Genomic DNA, 21960 nt, shown 5'->3' with positions numbered 1-21960 from the left:
TCTTGCAAAGAGCAGTTTGGTGTTGCTGCCTCTCTCGAGACTAGTCTTGCTCAGCAGGTGATAACCGCTACTCTGTTGTTAAGGAGTAGGAAGTGTGTGGAGTGGCCTGTGAATCAGAGGTGACAATCTTACCTGAAATCACACAAGCCAAGTGACCTGGGGGTTTAATGCAAACAACTGACAGAGGGCTTGTGTGAAGTCAGAGAAGCTGTGGGAGGATTACTATAGACACTACTAAATTCACGTGCCAGCTGTGTTGTTTAAAACCTATGCTTGATGTCTAAATCAGTAAATGATAACATGCTTATGCTGTGTCTTCGTAAACAGTTGCATTGCTTGGTGATAACTCTTGCTGTGATCGCTGTGTCACAGTAGCATCCTATCTGTGTTCGTAAGTGCTGACCCATACGAGTTATGGTGTATTGCTGCAAGGTAGAACTAAATATCTCACAGTTCACCATCTCCTTCCCTCTATTCCTCTTGGTCTGGCTAAAGGAAACTAAATATGGGAATTGTAGTTGTATCTGGCTCCTGCATTTTGGCCTTGCTCCAGCAAAGCACTTAAGCATGTCCTGCAAAACTCAAGGTTAAGCATGCGCTTAACTGTCTTGCTGGATCAGAGCCATGGGGGAAGGGGAGAAAAGTTACTCTGGTTGTATTTCGACTGTGACTGACAATTTGGCGGCCTTTACTACTCCTACAAAAATGAGTAAATCTGTAAATCTATCTGTTGCATTAATATCTGCATGCTGTATGCACTTTTTAAGTAAAGGAAGCTGTTTACTAAAACGGAGTGCCTCCCTTTCCTGGGTGTTAGATGGTCTTATTTATTTATTTTCCCTCACTTGGCTACGCATTGTCTTTGTGGTGTTACCCTGCGATTTGCATTTTCCTTCCCCATATCACTATCTGAGCTGGAGAACCACTCTACAACGATGATCAAAGATAAAATTAACTGATCATCGTAGATGCTTAGAGATCCTTACAGTAATATAGTCACTAAAAAGTTACGGAATGTTCCTTTAAAGAAAGGATTTCTGTAATGTTAGTTTATGGAAGTACTTTGTCTGTACTTCTAAAATGGCCTTCTAGTTAACTGAGGGATTAACAAATTTGACATGTTTTTCATTAGCTGAAAGTAAAGAAGGTTGCCAGCATATGGAACTGAGCTGCGTGTACAAATTCTTTTGAACCACCAGTGATCCATAGATAAGTTCAAGAGTTTCGGCAGTAGTGGATTGTTTACCGCCTCATGCGCTATTCTGAGTATGGTACATAATCAAATGTCAATTTAGATGCACAACTGGTGCTTTTTTAAGACCAAATCTTCATGCTATAGCAGCGTGAAGACTGTAAAGATGAAGATGAGAGAATTAACAATATCAAATATATCATGGCTTATCACAGAATTTAATTTTTGTAAAGCTTATGCCATTCCTACTGATCTTCAACTGTGTTGAAAATGCCCTTTGTTCATTTCCCATGCAACAAAATTCATCTTTTACTGTACCCTTGCTGTATCTTTGCATATAGGCTGTAATTACTTTGAAATCACACAGATTTTTCTTGTCCTTTCTGTGGATTTTTCTTTTAAAACAGAGTTCTGTAGCATATCTAGAGTAAGGCAGTGGTTTTGGATGCATTACTGTGGGCAGTCATAGGAAGCAAGTCATAATTTCTTGTTAAGTTATACAGCCTTTCTGCGTAGGAATCTGTCATACTGTATGTGCTTGCTTTGAAAAAGCCTGAAATTTGAAAGCTATTTGTGAATTTTTTTGGACTTGCAATTCAGTAGAACAGTTTCACTGTACAAACAGTGAATTCATTGAATATGGAACAACTGTAGTACATGGCTTGCAACTCTTTAACAGGATAGTATGTTTTTACTTAGAGTATTCATGAATGAAGAACCAACAAATTTCTGAAAATTAATTCCTATTCATAAATAATTCATATTAAAAAAACAGGGTTAAAGTGGTACAATATTTTATTTACAAAAAATGTTTGTCCAAATCTTTCTGTGCTTATGGAGTGGTAAGGCATTTTAAAATGTATGAAACAGTATAGTTGATTTTTTATTTTATGAAGAAATTACACCATCAATTCCCATGGTAATTTTAAATTAAAACTGTTATTTCATGGAAAATGTATTTAATTTATGTGACAGAGAAATCTGTATAACTTTAGGCAAGCAGCCAATTTATGACTTTTAAGCATACTGTCAAGGCAACTTTATTATACTCATAAGAATATTTCTGCTGAAATTATGCATACTGCCCTAAAAGCAATAATAACGTTGAGCAGTATTTAACTTAGAGGTAAAGAATCAATCAATATTTGTACTGCTAAGCATGCATTTATGAATTTTGTATTTTCTTTTTTACTCTTCTTGTATTTACCCAGTTTTAATAACAGATGAAAAAGAGTTATCAGTAGAACCTAAGAAGTGTCCCCTGCTAAACTACTCAAAAATTTTATAATAAATCAAACGAGACAGATTTGAGATGTATGGAAAATACTGTTAATGAATTTATCATGAATCCTCTAAAAAGAATATAAAAAATATGATCTCAGGTCTAGTCCTCCTAAGATCAGTGAGGAAATTGCCACTGTTCTCAGAGAGTAGATTGGAATGTACAGTGAATTATTGTAGTCCAAACTTAATTATTGTCATTATCTAAAACTGACATGATTTTTGCCTTTTTTTATATTAATATATATAAATTAGTTAAAATGGAGTTAATTCTAGTTTAAATTGGTATAAAAGAAAACAGAAGCTAATTACATTCACTTTAACTTTCAGCCATTCTGTGATAGTGTTATTTAGTAAACATTTATGGAGTGGGCTGTAAGGCAATGCAAGTCTAATGCTAAGAAGCTTAGCATGAACATGCTTGATCCAAATAGGACTGTTAACTTTTATATGAAAAACTGATTATGCAATCAAATTCATGTAGTGAGTCCTCGATACACACATGAGAAAATCTACTAACAACATTGGGCTCAATATTAGCTATCTTTACTCTGTTTCCTTCATAAAGTTGAAAGGAAGCATTTGAGAGATCTCCTATCAGAGTTTAAAAAAAAAAAAAAAAACAACAAAACCAACAACAACAAACAAACAAAACACAAACAAACAAACAACCCAAACAAACAAAACAAAATCCCAGAACAAAAAAAAAGCCCAACCAAGCAAGGAAAAAAAAAAAGTCAGTGGAATTTAGGCAGTGGAAATGTTTGAGTATTTTACTCATAAGCCCTTGAGCAAATATAAATGTGCTTGGATCAACAAATGGCATGCAGATGAAGTCCACTTTAAAAAATAAAAAAAAAGTTCCTACTCTGAATACTAATACCTTATAGAGAGACTATAAAAAAAGTCTTAAGTATCTGGTGGAGTTAATTGGGGTGTAGTCATGAAACGTATCTCTTTTTTTGACAACTTGTGTGTTGTAGCCTGCATTTTTCATGGGATAGGATGAATTTCAGCATGTTTCTTATAATGTAATTTCAACTTCTTAAAATTCTTCTTTCCAGTTCAAATTCTAAAACTAAGTGTTCTGTAGGTTGACTTTTAAAATCATAAGTAGTCAATATAAAAATTGTACTCTGAGCAATGTCTGTGTAGTTCATGTAAATTCTAAGTAGGCAGCTCCCATGTTTTTCAGTTACAAACAGAAGTGGTAATAGGTTTCAATATGTAATTTGCATTTCTTTTTCTATTGGTGAATTTTTCATGGACTCCCATTTTTGTTCCATATAATACCAGAGTATATTTGCCATAGGATCATCTTGGACATGAATCGCCTCTTGCAGGTCTTACCTCTTTCTATTATCTTGATAGGGATCCTACCATCACTAGCTTTCATAGACATTACAGTTCACCACAAAACTAGTACATAGTTTTATGTACTCTAGTGAAGAATTTAAATTAGGTGTGATGAATGTGGGACAAATAATTCTTGTGACACTGTGAGATTTGTTTGTTTAAAACCAGGCTGGCAAGGCATTTAAGCATGCACTTTTTTGCTGCTCAATAAAGCAGTTAATCCTATTTTAAAATATAAGTGTGGATTGAAGTGCTTTATTGAATCGGATCCTTTGAAGTTCACTGACCTGCAGTAAATTGGGAATTTCATAGCTGACTGTACAATTGAACTTTGACTCCAGGGGATATTTAGGTTTAAATTTCTCATTAAAAAGTAATTCTGAAGTGAGCTTTTTTCTCCTGTAAAATGCAAAGAAGGTGTGAAGAGGTTAAACAAAAATTTTATTTTGGAATTCAAATCAAACTGTTATGCACAATTTTTCTCATTTATTTCTCTGCTTCAGTTAGCAGTATATTTGCTCATAGCTTAACTTCTAGTTAGTCTTTGATCATACAGTAAACTTTATTTCACTTTTTGTAGATTCTATTCATATAAAAAACCCCACCTTTTTTCATTTGTTCCAGTCTCTTCTGAATTATCTTTAAAAAGATAAATGGAGACGGCAACATAGTATAGAGTTATGTTCTACGAAATCCCGTTAGTACTGAAAGCTCACTCTGATGCTTGAAGTATTAAATTTGGCAACTACTGAATGCTTTCTCACACTAATAAAGTGACTCTCATTGAAAGTAATTGAGAGAGAATCACAAGAAATAGTAACTGAAAGGCCTATTCAATTACCAAGAATATCCCTCTGCTTATTGTAGTATAGTCATTATTGCTGGAATGATGGTCAAGATTCCCAGCTGCCAAAGATTGGCATAGCCCCTCTGGAGTCTGCAGTACTTTTTTGGTTCATGTTATTTGAAGATTTGCTTTCAGGTCTGATGATACAAAATAATCTGTGAATTGGAAGCTTCATTAAAATTTAATTCACAGTATTTATGTCAACAAGCAAGTGTCATATTTTACAAGTAGGGCTTTGCTAGGAGCATAACAATAAAATGTGAATATTTATCTGACTTGTTCTGTGTTGGATATGTGTTTAACATTTTCCAGAGGCAGACAGCAAAGAGGCATCTCTTAAAATATAAATTCAGGGACCTCTGTACTTTATCACTAACTATTTCTCTCAATGAGGATTTAGAATCTCTTTGTGTATCAGATTCCACTTATGCTTCCAGTGGAGTCTGCTTCCACAGTCAGACATGATTAATCCTCCATTCATCAAAGATTTTGGAAATGGGAGATTTCACTTTTTTTTTTTACTTTTGGAAAAGCCAATACTCCTCTATCTGGGCTTGATCCTTGCATTTTACTTGCTTACTTAGTTGTAGGGATGGAGCAACATAGATACCTAATGTAAATAATTACTTCTTAAGATATACAAGTGGCTGTGCTGGGTTTGGCGGTGGCGATAACTTTGGAAAGACCAGGCCTTGTTCTCATGACCCAATTTGATCTGGCTTGGGAAACTTGTTTGCAGCCGGTTTGGAACTTGCATGTTTCAGCCTGTGAGCAGCAACCACATCCATCTGTTTCATCATGTAAAGAGCAGAGACAAACACTTTGATGGTGATGGCTAAACGTATATCACAGTACAGCAGTGCGTTATTCTGAATGAATGGTCTGAATGAGAGGTTTACATGGACACACTAAAGAGGAAGCATCTCAAAACAACATTACAGCCAGACAATTAGGATACAAATGATGTATGCAATATGGTTGTATAACTGCATATCACACATACACGATGCGGAGATGGCTATGGAAAATACTCACTTTTTCACTTGATTCTGCTTCCTTTTGGCTTCTGCACCCCTTTGGTGCATAGCAGGGAAGTAGGTATTTTTGTTTAGTGGAAGATATTACACTGACTAACAGACACAAGCATTTTACTCATAAGTTGATCGTAGGCTATTGCTGAGTAGACTGACAGACAACTGCTAAAATGGTGCATTAAACATTTAATGAGCCCAGGCTGAACCCCTGGCCCTGTTGAAGCCGATGGAAGTTTTGCACTTTTTTTTTTGGGGGGGGGGTGGGGAGGGGAGGAGGGACAGGGGGAGGTGTGGGTAGGTAGAGGGGAGAGCATTTTATGCTGGTCTCTAATTGTTTGTTAATCACTTCGTAGAAAATTAGAAATTATGCCTTAAAGAGAGCATCCTTTTCCTTTGTGCAGTTGCTTCATAGACATTACAGTTCACCACAAGCAAAATATGGTGTTCAACAGGGGCTGAGGAGGAGATTGCCAGACCTGATTTCCAAAGTAGATGATGGTATTTCTACAAGGTGTGCGTATTACTGCAGCGCATCTGTGATGCACTCTAAGAGAAGTATGTGCTGGCCTTGTATGCATCCTAAGTACTTTCAAAAAGTACAGTAGCTGTTATCCTAAAACATGCAGGGAATAAAACAGGATTGTGGATTTTGTTGAAGGCTCTCGCATAAGAACAACTGTGTAGTAAGATTACTTCCATTAAACCTCCTGTTGGGTAGGAATAACTTGTGTGCACTAAATATTAACAGTAAACTAAATGCACTTGCTTGGGGAACAAGTTCATGTATGTGAGCAACAGGAGCGAATAAAATCCACTCTTGTAGTGAGATGGAAGTGTGGTGTGTTACAGTAGTGTTCAGTCACCGTCTTCAATAAACTAATGAAACCACCTAAGGCCCGATGGGTGCTCCAAGGTGTAAGGTTTAGTGTGATGTCACGTCCTTCCTTTGACTGAAGTTGCAGAGATGAAAGCAATGGGGTGTGCAAAATGACACATTCTGACTTGGACCAGGAGCAAATCCTAGTGAGAGCTTAGGGATGGGAGCTGAGATATTGAAAACGATACTACTGTGAAGTGGTTGTTTCTTATTTGAGATACGCATTGAGTATGAGTATTTTATGAGTATTTATATATGCAAATGAATATCTGTAGTGTGAATATTGATGGCATGAATTATAGTTGAAATTTTAGTTTGGTTTTAACTAACTTTCTGGCAACTGACATATGCTGTACTTTCTACACATCCCTTTATTTGGGGAAAAATGCATTTTTGTTTAAATTTTCATGTCAGTACATCTGAAACCCCAAGCGATTACATTATTTACCCCACGCTACTTTCCCCTGTGTCAGTGAGGAAACATGGCGACACTGGTGTGCGATCCTCTAGCAGGTGGTTCAACCAGCTCCACTGAAGCTGAAGTTGCACCGAGGGGCAGCTACGGGGCGGGTGAGGGTCCCCTCAGGCCGCCTGTCCCGCGGTTCGCCTGGGGCTTTCGCATCTCCCGAGCGGCCGGTGACTCGCGCTGTGTCCGCGGCCTCCTCAGAGCCCCGCGCTCCGCCCACCTGTGATGTCATAGTAAGGAGGGGCTTTTCTTCTGCAGACTCCTCCCTCGGAATCTCCTTCATCACCATGGCAACAGCCTTATCTGCCGCCCTAGAGCCTTTCCCCTACAACAGCGAAATCAACAATGGCGCGAGTCAGCAGCGAGCCTGGCAACAGCAACCGCTTCCCAACAACACACCCCAGAACCATCCAGTCGTTAAACTGACGGCGTTTACGGCTGGAAGCAAAGCTTGGTGGAAAGTAGAATACACAAACACTGGTTAAAAGTAATAATAATAATAATAAATTATCTGTGAACCCGTTCGTTATCAACGCGGTTGGGGTCTAGCCGTAGTCTCGTGACTCATTAGAGTTGCCCCATTGAAGTCGACAGGAATACGGCACTGCCTTGCTGGGGCAAGGCTGGCTGGAAATGCTCCAGTGCAAATGGAAGGATTTGCATCTTTTGCAGGATAGGATCTCTATAGGAGTAAGGTCTGCAGGATCAGCCCCTTGATTTAATTTCAGTTACCCAAAAGTTTATATCTGAAATACCTGGGCTTTGCTTAAAAATAGCATCAAGCTGATTTTGCAAAGAAAGCACAGATCCTTGTAGCTCACTGAGGCAAATTCTCCCTGAAATTTGAAAGTATAACCTGTAGGGCTGGACCTGCAGTGTTTATAGCTCTAGTAACATTTTAAAAAGCAATTTACATCACATAAACATTCTGGTTTTGCTATCAGAATATATGGAGCCAAATTCTGCAATCATAGGCATTGCTACAGTTCTCCCAAAAAAGATCATTGTTGTTGAACTTACTGTAAGGATTTTTTAAACTTCACTTTTCTTAAAATTCATTTAATGTATTGTAAATATTCAAGACAAAGTTAAAATGTTTTAACAATATTTAATGTTAATATTTCAGCCAAACAAAAAATGCACTAACATTTTGTGTCATACTCTCTTTGAAGCCATACTCTTATTTAAAAAGGGTATTTATCTTCTTGATATCATATGGATTTCTGTATTTTGATCTCTTATACCCTTGCAAGTGACAGAGAAAGTCTGAGCGTACACATAAAGCATAGCGGCAGAACTCTATTATGCTAGTGACCCTGGGCATGTCCTTACTGTTATACTTATAAAGCTCCCATTGATTTCTGTGGAAGTTTTAGCTGTGCAAAGACTGCAGGATCTGGCTCCATAAAAGCAGCATTTTACACTAGACTTAAATATATTTAAATACTTAAAAGTCTATTAACAGAAGAGGTTTTTTACTACCACATGTTATACTAGAATTACTTTCACTAGCTCTGTGTACTATGTCCAATAAAAAACCCAACAGTATTACTTATACTGAGCTACATGTTGTTTCAGAAACATTTCATCAATTGCAGGTAAAAACATTACATTCTATTGCAGTTTTTGAACAGGTTTTATTAATCGTCAGGTCAGTGTTAGGTAAGCCTCGTTGTGCAACACATCACAGTTCCCTATAGAGAGTTCTTTGCATGCTGCAAGAAATTCTCAGAGCAGAAGTGTCATAAATAATAAGCATGCTGGATTTGTGATGCCTTTGATATCCAAAGAACTGCAAAGTTATCGTAAAATTAAATATATTTAATTCAATGAGAATTACTTCTAATTAGTAAGCATATCAAAGGTTCTTGGCCAATTACATATTTACTCTGTTCATGATTCATATGACATATTCCAGGTCTATGAAGCTTGTTTCTCGTATGATGCGTGGAGCTATCATTAGCTAGCACTAATAACATGCTATTTGATCTTTATAAATGTAGTCCTTTTGTGCTGAGTGCTAGAACAAAATAGTTTATCAGCTAGAAAGGATGCATCGGAAAGCATGCAGTGCTTTTTATTTCTTGCAGAATAAAAACCCACCAAAGCAAAGGTCAGGTCACTTTTTTGAAGACAGAGCCACTTTTTCTTCAACGTTTCACCTACTGCCTGAAAAGAGTCATGATACTCGTATTAGTGCCTGCTGTTAACCTTTCATAAACATAACTCTGCAAAACCCTGGGAGTGGTTGATACCACGTATAAAACCTGTCTCATCAATTTAAAGTGGCTATAGTACAATGTAGAATAGTAACCTGATGAATACCTCTGTGCTATATGAGCCGAGTTCGTATATTTGCTAGTCAAAGCAAGTGGTTTGATACTTTTTTATCTGGTCTTTCTTTTAGCTTTCCTAAAAGACTATCTATAAATCAGGTTGATTTATTTCTGGCTACTCGGCCTATGGTATGAAAAACATTATTCTGAAACTAGAAGTTAGTAGGCAATTTCCTGGATGTCAAAGAGAAAGGCACTGCTGTGAAATAGCTTAAATTTTCAGATTCTGGTGGAGAGATACACAGGTGAACAATTCATTGGAAAATCCAGTTTTTTATTTTGGTGACTAGAAATGGATTTTGTGGTCCAATATAAGGTATGTAATCTTGAAAATTCTAGTCTCTTTACTTACTAGAGTGAATACTATATGTTCAATCCTTGCCTATGAAGTGGTTAGGCAGAAAAATTGGAGAGGAATAAAAACAGTTTTTCTATGATCAGGACAACCTTGTTACTGTTGTGGACTGCAGCTGAATTGATAATCTCTAGCACATTTAGTACAATAACTGTTGAAGGATGGTGATAGTGCAGATTTGCAAGGTAAGTTATTTTCTCATGTAAACAACAGTTTAATAATTCAGTAAATAAATTTCATCATTCCCTATTTGTCTGCAGTATATAGACGGAAACAATTGTGATGCAGAACATGACAACCTATGTACAAATCAAGAGAAACACGAATTGATGAAGGAAAAATATATGATTTGTTTTCATGGAACATACTGCTTAAGAAAAACTGAGAAACTTGCCAGTATTTCATTATTTGATACACTTAAAATGGAACAGTTCCTTTAGGTGATGTCTCCAGAGCAAAATAAGGAGTAAAGTTCAGAGTATTCCCATGATGCTAAATATTTATAATAGAGTTGGATTCAAAACTTAATAACGGCTTCCCTAGGTTTGTCCTTTGGGATCAGATAATGGATAGTAACAGACGTTTCCAAAGGAGTATGCTGATTTGGCAGGGTTTTGTAAGGAAATACTCTATTTTTTTGCAGCTGGTGTTTCTGAATAGTTCCAAATTAAATTTTGTACAAGTCACTATTTAGAAGTCATACTTAGTAGTAAGTACTTAATTAAGCTACTGTAAGAGCATATTAATGTAAATTTCTAGGACAGCATACAGTTTTTTTTTTTTAAATCAGTGATGCATATAGCTTTGTAACCGTGCTCGTGTATGATAAAGCTTTTCTTTAAATATATGGAACCAATACATCACCTTCAAGTGATGATGGGCAGATCAGTTACAATGAATACATGGTCATACTTGAAATGTTACCTTCTGGTGAAATACTGTATAATTCTGTAATTCTTTTCTTCATTACAGTTGTTTGCAAATTTATTCTTGTATATGAAAAGACAATAGCCAGCGCCTTGTAAATATTTAACATTTTGACAACAGTATTTAAACTATAATCATTAATTAGAGAAATCCTTTGTCATCTTCTATGCAATAAAAGGATTTTATCTAAATCCATAACATAATTAGAAGTTTGCTTTTGACAAATATTTAAGGTACTTGAGTCCCAAATTCATCTTTCAGGAATATTGATACCACTTATTCTTGTGAGAAAGTGAACAGAAAGAAATTGACTGATTGGATTTTTTTTTTTAAATACGTATACATGGAGAAAGAAATTCTGCCTTAATATAAACCTGTGCTGTTCCATTTATTTTCCAAAGATCCTACCAAGCTGTTTCAGCTTTATTTGACACACTACAAAGCATCGCTATTCACTGAGCTATTGGAAATATCTCAACATGGGCATGTTTAATTTAAGCTTTTGTAAAATAGAAGTTTTAACACAGCTTCCCTTGTAAAGAAATTTGATAGAAAAAAGTGATATGCAGACAGTGCTAGTACATGTATGATATGATTACTGACTTCATGTGGCATCTCTCCTTTCCTAGTTGAGAAACAGAATAACAACTTGCTGTATTTATGAATATAATGCCAAAAAAGTGACCAGCTATCCTGAACTTTTCACATTGGGCTACTGAAGTGTGTTTAAAAACAAAACAGCAACAAAAAAATCAAGTACTTCTCAGTCCAGAATACCTTGAAGTACTGATCTGCTCTTTTAATAGCCTTAATAAGTTGGGGAGGGGTTTTATAAAGCAAATTTTATGAAAGCTGCATTAGTGGTAACTGTAAAGTTGTAGTAGCTGTAATCCTCATATGTTAGGAGAAAGAACAGATAGAGCTACCATACGTATTGAACTTGGGATGCTTGGCTGCTGTCCAGGTCCCCAGGCAGCTGATATATTAGACTTAGAGTACCAATTAAGCAGCCTATTCAAAATAGCTTTATGCACCACAAATCTTTGTGTTTTGTGCAATTTAAAAATAAAAATGAAGGGACAAACTTGTCTTTACTGTTTAAAATTATGCAGTGCTAATGTTTTTGCCTCTCAAAATGAGCACGCACAGCTATGCAACAGTACCATGCGTGTTCTAATGTCCACAACATGACTGTGAGCTCTTGATTTCACATAGGATCTGTTTATTACTTTGTATTTTTCCCTTCTCAAGTTTTTCTGTTTATGTTTTCTCCATATGTCTTTCTTTTCATTATCTATGCTTTTCTACTGTTTTCTAGTGGTGTTATATTTTGCATCTTCTATATCATTAAAAATAATAAGAAACCATATGGTGAGGCAGTTTTATGAACCAATACAAGATGGATATCTAAACAGAAAATTCTGTTTCATCAAAGCTCTTGGTAGTTTTTTATTATGAGCTTAAGAAAGTGAGGTATATATCTAAGGTAAATGGGAACATAATTCCTTTAGGGAGTGCTCAGTTGACTGCTGTGTGGAGACATGTGAACAAGCTGATGTCCTGAACTGGAAGCAGTATTGTCAAGGTAGACCGGGTTTCAGGACCTGAGCCAGTATTGCCATATTGTACTTGCAACCTTTGGAACCTCTTATTAAACTTTGTTAGTAATGGTCCAACCTCTCTTGACTCATGACCTTTAGGAGCTCATTCTTATGAGATTATGATGAAATACAGATAGTGTTGGCTGTAGAGAAGGAATCAGTTATAGGAAGGTTTGCCTAAGAAGTAATTTACAGTAAAGCAGCTAAACCCATATTGGCTGAGTTCAAAGTGTACTACTCATCTTTCATTCCTTTCTTTTTTTCATTCTTATGTTGATGGAATAACAGATTTCAATATTAATATGGGAAGACTTTTCCTTTACTGCATACAAGAAAATTGACAAAGAAAGAGATAATAGCTGATAAAAGGTAAATAGCACAAACGTTCCCATTTACCTTCATTGGGTTGTGTCTTATGTCCACTTAAATGTCAATACTGTGGTTAAATTGCATTCTAGTTTGAGAAGCATTTGCATTGAAATGACATTGTTAGGTTTTCTTTTTATTGACCATCAGTAACTGTGGCATTATGTATGCTTCCTTTAGAAATTGTCTTGTTCCGATGCCTATAGATTCATTCTGAAAGCCAAGTGGGACTGCTTCCAAAGCATCCCCAGTGAAAGCTCTGCAAGACCCATTTTGCTCTCCAGAACTTATGCAAAGTTATTGTACTTAATGCATCTGAACACATATTATGACTGGAAATTAATAAATAATTCTGTCAAATCTAACTCCTTCTCTATAAACTAGTATGATTCCTGCAGGTTAATAGGAGGAAGATGCAGTGAAACTCGTTGTTTGTTTTTTTTTTTTTTTCCCTCTTAAGGCAAAAGGTTTTATTTGGAATATACATAAGGAGTGTATCTTTTGAGCAAGGTAACACTTTCTAATGTTGGAACAATAATGTTGACCTAACTGTAAATAGTAAATCCAGCCTGGAATATAGAGCAAGGTTGGTAAGAAGAGCGAGGTCTGGGACAGAACTAACTACTTAAAGGTTATCTCTGCCTTTAACTCTGTTGCTGTTAGAGAGAGGTTCCTGTACTCTCAGGTGTGCTGTCCTGACAGTCAAAACTGGGGTGGTTCTCTCTTTTATTACTTCTTCACTTGGGACCAATGAGACTCTGAAAAGTGTATGACAATACTTTTAAGTATATATAAAAGACAACTAGAAGTATAACTGTGCCTGGAATATGATGCAAGTTCTTTTAAAAAAGAAAGTGATGCAGGTTCTGATGTTAAAATGGTATAATCTGTGCTCTCCCTGCCTGGAACATAGAAGAAATGTATATTTTTTCCAGTGTTTGCAAGCTTAAGTACTTTGTTGATCTTGTTCCAGATATCATTATAAAACAATTCACTTCACCGTTGTACGCCTGTGTAGCCAAAAAAGAAATTAGGTCCCATTAGCCCAATATTCTTGTTTGTGGATACCTTCTCTAGATTGGGCAGAGACTCATCAGAAATTTAGAATGAGAAAAAGAGAGGCAAAGAAATAAACATAATTTAAAAGAAAAAGAAATTTCTTATAGAACTAAAAGAAGGCTCTGCATGCATACTAATCCGATCATCACCTGTAGTTACAATTCTATGAGAGTCTTAAAATCATTTAAGTCCTGAAACTGTGGTTTTCTTCACAGAAAAGAACTGGCACACTTGTAGAGAATATAACAAATTTTTATCAAAACTGCTGGATGGACATAGCAGTTGTCTATTGTTTCCTCTGGCTTTTACATTGCCAGATTAAAAAAGTCCATGTTGCTTATTGTCGCTGTAGGGATGGTTTTACTCTTGTTTTGAAAGCCCTTAAAGAAGGTGGTATTATTTAGGAAAGGTGAAACTATGTTGAATAAGGGCAACTGTTCAGATGCCCTGTTACTTCAGAGTCAGATAAAATTCTGCATACTGTTTTGAATAATAAGATATGTATTCAAAGAAATGAATTGGTATGTGTCTCTTGCTAGGTGCCTAATTTCAGAACCAGTTTAAACTTGTACTGCTGTTAAAATGGCTTTTATTTTGATTGTTCTGATTTTGTTTACAAAGCAGGACAGCTTGGACAGAGAAGACAGTTTGTAATGTATTCTCATCAGTATTAACTCTTATTGAAGATTAGCATGAAAATCTCAGGATTTGAGTTCTATAAATCTGCAGTAAACATTATGTGATCAAAATCCATGCCTTCAGTTTAATTCTTCCATGATTTATGTATAATTATAGGAAAAGATTTAATTCTGTTTAGGATTTTTGTTTTTTCTTGGCTCTTTTGTTAAATGCCTTGCTCAAATGCTATGTAAAAAAAATGGAAAATTTTCTTAATATGAAATGTTAAAATGTATTTAATCCTGACATAGTAATATATGCGAGCCTACGACTTAAAAGTGTAGAAAGATGGTGAGGCAGAGAATGAACGGAACAAAAAAAGTAAAGAGGGGTAGATGGAGGGTTATGGTCTGGATTTTTTTTTGAAGCAGATTGTTGTTACTTTCCTGTGTTACTTGCCTGTGATTAGACCTGTACATATTAAATAATAAAAACATACTAGATGGCAGGTTTGAAAACAACAGATCAGGATAGTTTATGATGAAAAAATAATTTTAGCACTTTCTTGACCTATATGAGTTCTCTCCAGCCACCATTCTGAATGCTGCCAGGATAGATTTAGCACTTTCTGTAATACAAACATTTGATTCCCACCATAATATAAACATTTGATACCCTTGAATTTATTATGTCATTTTTCTGCCACAACCTTAAGATTTGAGTCCTTTCTACAATGAATGGAGGCTAAAGTAGAGCTGTTGCAGCACTTCGGTAATAAAACGGCTTTATGCTGTATCCTTGCCCCAAAATTCTTCATTCTGTGTCTCTTGTGCTGCGTGTTCTTGGTAATAAAGTTTCTGAGTCTTAGTGTACTTACTTGCTAGAATAAAACTCTATTTTTAACACAGTATAGTAGAATATGTTTACCTCTTTATTTTTATTCCCTAAAAATAGCAGGTTGCCATTTATCAGACAATAGCAATAGTAGATGAGGCAGTGGAGTAACAGTGTGACTGCAAAATAACTTCATGTCCCTGACCTGGAGGTGGCCTCTGCACACAGTTTTAGCTTTGGAATGATCTCAACTGAAGTATGTTAATGCCACAAAAGCAGCACTAACAGCATTGTATAAGCCCATTTAGGGAGGATTATGCTACTGTCCCTTCATTTAGCCGCTCATTTATCTCTCAGTCTGGAAACCTTCAGGAAGCAAGTTCTTAAAGTTGAGGTATTATGACTGTACTCTTAAAAGATATTCCTAATTCTTTGATGTGTACCATTAGTGCAGAGAATGGACTTTTCTACTCTAATGCTGCAAAAACGTTGTAATTACAAAAATGAAAAAATGTAGGTGCACTAGTAGATAATTACTTCTAGACCTAATCAGAAGTTCAGCTGCCTTGGACAATTAAAAGCTCATTCTTCTATCTTTACTCTTTAAGATAATTTTTTAGCATAATGGGCCATATCAGCTACATTTGTATAAATGTGCCCTTTTGTATATGTTTGCAAGTTCTGTATTCTTTTTGGCTTCAGTGGATTTAATTTCATTTTACATTGATGACCGTGATTAGCATTTGGCCTGTTCTACAAGGAGCTGAAAGTAATGTCTCTATTTTTAATAGCCAGCACGTCACTGATATCAGATAGGCTTTGTTTTGTTCTGTTTAAACAGGCATTCACCCTCTCCTGTATCAAGTTACTGTAATGCAATCAAAAGCACTATCTTTCATTATTTTTCTTACCTCTTTACTTATTTTTGCATGCTTAAAAGTAACAAGCATCTATTAAAGAAGAAAAAAGTACACATTCTCTCAATTTACACATGCTTTTAAAATGTATGCTTTAACATTATATAATAATAATGTTTATAAAGCAGACTACGTTTTGCAGTCTGCATGTGCTTAGGTTGTCAGGTTCCCCATTAGAGAAGTAAGGTCTCTATTTTTTTTTTTCTCTAATTCAACAGTGTTCCAAAATTCAGTTATTTCCTCTCAGTTTGGGGATGTCTGCAAGTCTGCCATATAACTAAAAAGGTGGTGAGGGCATGCTTTTTATAGCAGCTATTTAAACCAGCTTAGTTTGGCTGGTAGGGTAGTAGTTTTGCTTAATAAAAACTCTGTACCTACAGCATGATATCTGTGACCAGGTAGTCAAAAGAAGCTGGTAATGGTAAATGCCTCTTACAGAGAGGTTCTTGATTCTCAAAATGTCTGACTTAGGATTTTATATGCAAAGAATTGTTAAATCATCAATTATGTTTGCTGTGAAGCTTCTTTAGCACTTACTTTCTTGGGATGTAAATGACACTGCTTGTATTTCAAAATTGGCTTCTGGTACATAGAAAATCCCTTGGATGTACTGTTGCACTAATTAGTGGATTTTGCCTCTTCAGCTGGGATGTCAAATCTAGTGCCAGCCTGTCTTATGTAGTTAAAGCTAAACTAAATCTTCCCTGTAGTTCAGGGCATAGTAACCTAATGCTGTGGAGGTTAAGTTGCCTGACAATAGCATGACAGCTATTGTCAGAAATATTTCTCCTCAGAGGTTCTATAAAAAAAAAAAACAAACCTGTATTAATCTTGTAGTCCAGTGCTATACACTGCTTGTGTCCCATTCCACAAGAACACATTCATTTAGCAGGGACTGTTCTAGAACATCAGAATAAATCTTGATCAAGTGAAAGAGCAGGGATGAGTTAACCACTTTCTGAAGTGCTTGCAGACAGCCTTATTATCAGAGAATTAACATGCTGGAATCTGAGGGAAAGGGGTGCAGCAGCTTGCTTGTGTTTGCCATTTGTACTGAATAATAGACGGGGATGTAGCTGAGAAACATGTGGAGGGGAGTACGGGTATTTCTGGCACCCCAGCATGGGTGAGATAGGTATTGGGCCTGGGTGTAGAGGATAAGCGGTGGAGTTTCAAATATGTGTTTCTATATGTGTTTCTCCTCAATAGAGGAGAGCAACTGAGCCACCACAGGAAAAGAAATATTAGTTTGCTCTTGGTATAGTCCAGCAGTAATTCACTATATTGCCTCCTGGTGGGTTTAGGAAGAGAGTAGAGTGGTCTTAGATAGCTCTTCTAGTGAGAATGCTCAGACTGTCTGAAATCGGTCCATCAGGCACTCTGAATTTTGTATTCACTGAAACACACTGCTGCTCCATTTCACTTTGAAAAACTTGTAAATAAGGAAGTCTTGATCCAAACTTGACTCTTTCCCGTTAAGCTTCAGACACTTCATGTTAATGAAATCCCAGTGAAGTGATGTGAAAGATGGCATTATCAACTCAGATGGATAAAAATTACTTGAATAAATATGTAGGCATATGCTTAGACTGGCAAGGACTGGAAGATTTTTTTCAGCCCAGATAGCATGAACATAATTGAGGAAAAAAAGAAGCTGTCGCAGATGGTGATAGCAGTGAGAGGCCCAGAGACATGCGCTTCAACCCGAAGTTTGCTACAGGGGAGTTACTGAGGTAGGATAACATACCAGAGCAACTGCCAAAATCTCAGGCTCTAAGAAACATGCTTATTAACTAATTAAACTTGCATAATTGTAAAGAGAGTGAATCGAATCATTCCTTCCTATGGAGAGATGTTCATGAGTAGAAAAGTGAACTGAGACATGCGTGTCTCTGTCCCCAGGGATCAGTGCCAGAAAGCATCCGGCAGAGATGAGGGAATAAGGATTTCCAAGAGTGAGGCAGCCTGTGGTATTGGCATGGTGTAGCTACTGCATGGTCAGGGTGAGGAAGAATTACCTATAATTATGTAAAATGCCTGGTAGAATTGGAAAATACCGGTGTTTTCCTGTAAAGGGAGGGTGTTACCTGGGCCACATACGAGCTGCCTTGTTTGAAACCCTGCCAAGCTGTGGTTGATCTATAAAAGCTGAACTAAGAGTGTACACAGCATGGCCAGGATTTTTCTTTTCCCCACTCCTGTTCACACCCTAACATAAAGTGCCTTTGGGGTCATTAGCAGCCAATAAAAAACTCAAGCAGCTGATTCATGGTCAGTGAAGTGGAGAGGATAGCTTGAAGCTATTTTCACACACTGCTTTCTGAATTGCACTGTCCTCTCACCAACTACACTTGAGCTTTTCACACATTTTGTCTCGTTTCATTAATAGAATAAGTTCCTTTGGTCAGTAACAGTGCCAATGATTGAAGACAGTTTGGTTAAGGTAGACGAGAACTTGTTAATTCCTAGTACATGAAAGACCAAGGCAAATTATAGATGACTTTTAATTGTTACAAATACTGTAGGAGGACTTTCTTTGCAAGGTTTTGCAGTAAGGTTTTTTTGTATCATTAAGACAGTAGCTTTAAATTTCTGGGCTGTGTGATACCATGTGATGTAGTAATTCCTAGTAATTCATAGTTTTTAAGGTTATAATATTCCGTGTGCTCACCTTAGTTGACCTCATATACAACTGATATAAAAAAAATTCTTTGTTTTGTACATCACTTGTATCTCACAGGGAATATCCTCGAATATATATATATTTTTACAATAAAAAATTCACTTAATGGAATTTGTAATATTCTGCTTGTGAAGTGCTCTAGTGCTGCTCTTAAGTGAGGGGAGTGTGTTTGTTGACTACCAGACCTCTCAGCTCAGAGAAAAACCAAGCTCGGATTGAGAGACTGACTTGCTCCCTACTCCTGCCTCATGAGCTACATCCACAAAAACCATTCTGCTATTCACTTCAGCCTTTCTCCAGCAGGAGTAGATGGTGCCAGGCAGTGACTTCAGCAGCCTGTTCAAGTGATCTGGAGGGGAATGTTTTATTTTGGAAAGTTGCTACCTTTCTTCCCCTGGGTCCACGCTTCAGGTCAGGTGTGATGTTGTGCAGAGAGGATTTAATGAATTTTCAATTCTATTCTGTTCTGCATCTCCCTTCAGTGGCCTTAGGATTCCCTGCTGATCTTCCTCTTTTTTTGCTGCTACTTTTCTACTCTTTATAGTACAGCCCAAAAGGTAGCAGGGAGCCTGCTATTACAGTAGTGTTCTATTGTAATGGTTGAATTTCAGATAATCTCTTGCTATCTGTTTCAAGTTATGATTTCTATAAACCCTCCTAGTAAATATCTATAAAATAGTAATGAAGGCTAGTTTTTCGCCCTTAATTTTACTTTATGATAAATATATCAACAATTGAAAATCATCCTCTGAGAATTACTTGTTCAGTGAGTCAGAAATGGTGTTACAGAACTAAAATTAGGTATTTCTGTTTCACTTTTTGATTAACAGGAGGTTTGTCTTGATGTATGTTGCCCACTATTCTGTTTGTTATACTGAATATCATACCTAGAAACAATAGGGAAGTGTTTGTAAAGCAGGATGTGAAATATTGCCTAATGAAACTGCCAAGTTAGAATTACACTGTGGACCAATAAAGCACAGCTGTGGCTTCTTAGGAACACATTATTATTGGAGATTATATTGCAGTAGCTATTGTACAATGTTGACATTTTTCCTAACTTGTTTATATATTGATTTAATATCAGTATTTAGAAAAAGGTACCTGAATGGTCTGGAATACTGAGCACCTTACAAGATGATCTGAACAAAGCAATGTCCAAGCATAGATTTAGCAGAACTGCTGGGACTTCTGCTCAGTTAGCACCAGCAGCAGCGTACGTGCTATGGGAATGCCCTTGTAAATGTTCTGTTTATATCCAGATTACATCTGCTTCTTGTGGTGTACAAGTAGTTGTCTTCAGTTCATTGGCTGACTGGAAAAATCACAATAAAAAATTCTTGTTGTTTGACCCACAAGTACAGTGACTATCAATGCAATGCAAAATTATGAAAATATTTAACTTTGAATCAAATGGGATGTTTTATTAAGTCCAAGTCTTCTATATAGTTACTGAGGTGACAAAAAATATCGGTCAGAAGGAAATCAGTAGCTGAACATCTGGGACTGATATCTCCAAATATTCTGGTGAAGCTCACCAGAGTAGGTAAATGCATCCTGAGAGATTACGTATTCCTGGAGTGCAGTGCTGACGTTTCTAATGCTCCTTTTTATAAAGCCTGAACACAGTTCAGTATTAATGAATAGGGGTCTCTGAAAACAAGATGGCTGGACAGGCTTGACCCTATCCCAACTTTTACCTTTGTTGCACATTCATTTGATGTGTACTGCAGACATCGCCAGCCAGCCAGACCATATCTGCTATATTTTTCCTGAAAAATCTATGTTCATTGAATGTTTATAAAAATTGCATGCAAGTCTCAGTCATATTGGTCGATCTCTCCTACTGAAAAGAAATGTGGACATTTAAAGCCAACTTATATATGTTCAATCAATAGGATTTTTTCGTTTTGTTGTTTTTTTTTTTTTTACAATGCTACTTCAGAGCTTGCTGCATTAGACATATCTTTTTTAATTTGTTGGTCTTGCTATTTCCATGGATGAATTCCAAAGAAAAAAAAAAAAAAATCACATCTACTTTCTCAGTTGTTCATTTTATAAGAACTACCCAATGTTAGCAGCAAGTGGAATAAAAACAGCAGGACTAGAGGGATGTAAAGGAATTTCTGAATTTTATGGCAAGGCTCAGCCCTCAACAGGAAATCTTTGCAATGCAGTTGTCATCTCTATAGTAGAACAGAACAACTTCTGAGAGTTTGCTGTTTTTCTCCCTGGGGTCCTGGTGAGCGGATGGATGTGAGGAAACACTTCTATAAAGGAGTATTAACTTATTAAAAATTGTTCACAACTGTGAACCAAGGCTAGAGGCTGTATATCAGCATATTGGCTAAGAGGATACCGTTGTGAAAGACAAATCAAAAGAAATAAGGGAATGTGGCACGAAGGGTAATGAACAAGCACAGCTGTTCCTCATCACTTCAAAGAGAAAATATTTTTCCATAGTCCAGTTTTCTAAACTTGTTTCAGGTATCAATGTGAAATCAAGGATGAGACTGTACTTAAACTTCTTGCAGGAATAATGTCTGTAGTCTTTTACTTCTTTCCTACATAAAACTATTGAAATAAGAGTGAAGAGCAACAAAAAATCATACAGGTGCTTTGTCCCATCTAGGTTGTTGGGAATTTATGTTGTAAAATAAGCTATTGAAAGATAATTCCATTTTTGCTCAGAGAAATCCAGAACAGTTATTAGCTTTTGTACTGTAAAACTAGCAATTATCAAAATGGCTAGAAGCCAGTGTAAAATATTACAAATACTCCTATTGTAGGGTTTTATACTGCTGCCCATCCATGTTCATATTGCTATATTATGAGCCCATGAGAACATGAGTACAGCGTGTTCTGTAAGTATTTCCTAAAGCCAAACTGTTGGTAGCTCACAGCAGGAATAGGTAGTTTTGCATACCCCCTCCACTTTTATTAAGGTCTGAGTAACGCAATTATAAAAACAAATTACATCCTGGATTCTAGTTGTAGCTACATGTGACACTTGTATTAAGATAAAAGCTTGTCTAAGATCTAAATATAACAATCTATTTTAACATGTGTAAAGACTAAATCTCACACATTTAAATACTAAATATAATGCCCTATCTGTAGTTAGGGATGTGACACAGGCTAGCATTTGTTATCTGCCCTTAGAGCATTAACCTGGTGGAATTTAGACAGTGGTTATGGCCTAACCCTGTAA

General features: G+C 36.4%; 1 protein-coding gene across 2 annotated transcripts in view; it reads right to left on the bottom strand.

Moving 5' to 3' along the window:
* PEX5L (peroxisomal biogenesis factor 5 like) overlaps nt 1-7374 on the bottom strand; it is a 40196-nt gene extending 32822 nt beyond the window's left edge. Inside the window, exon 1 of one of the 2 annotated variants that reach the window (XM_075157656.1) lies at nt 7274-7374. In XM_075157656.1, the coding sequence (XP_075013757.1) occupies nt 7274-7342 (69 nt within the window). In that variant the 5' untranslated portion in view covers nt 7343-7374. The remainder of the gene's footprint in view (nt 1-7273) is intronic. The other variant, XM_075157657.1, reaches the window with a different exon arrangement.
* Between the last annotated feature and the right edge of the window lie 14586 nt (nt 7375-21960).

Source organism: Calonectris borealis, chromosome 9, assembly GCF_964195595.1.
Source record: "Calonectris borealis chromosome 9, bCalBor7.hap1.2, whole genome shotgun sequence".
Taxonomy (NCBI): domain Eukaryota; kingdom Metazoa; phylum Chordata; class Aves; order Procellariiformes; family Procellariidae; genus Calonectris; species Calonectris borealis.
The sequence above is the reverse complement of the archived record's forward strand: the minus strand, read 5'-3'. Positions and strand labels throughout refer to the sequence as shown.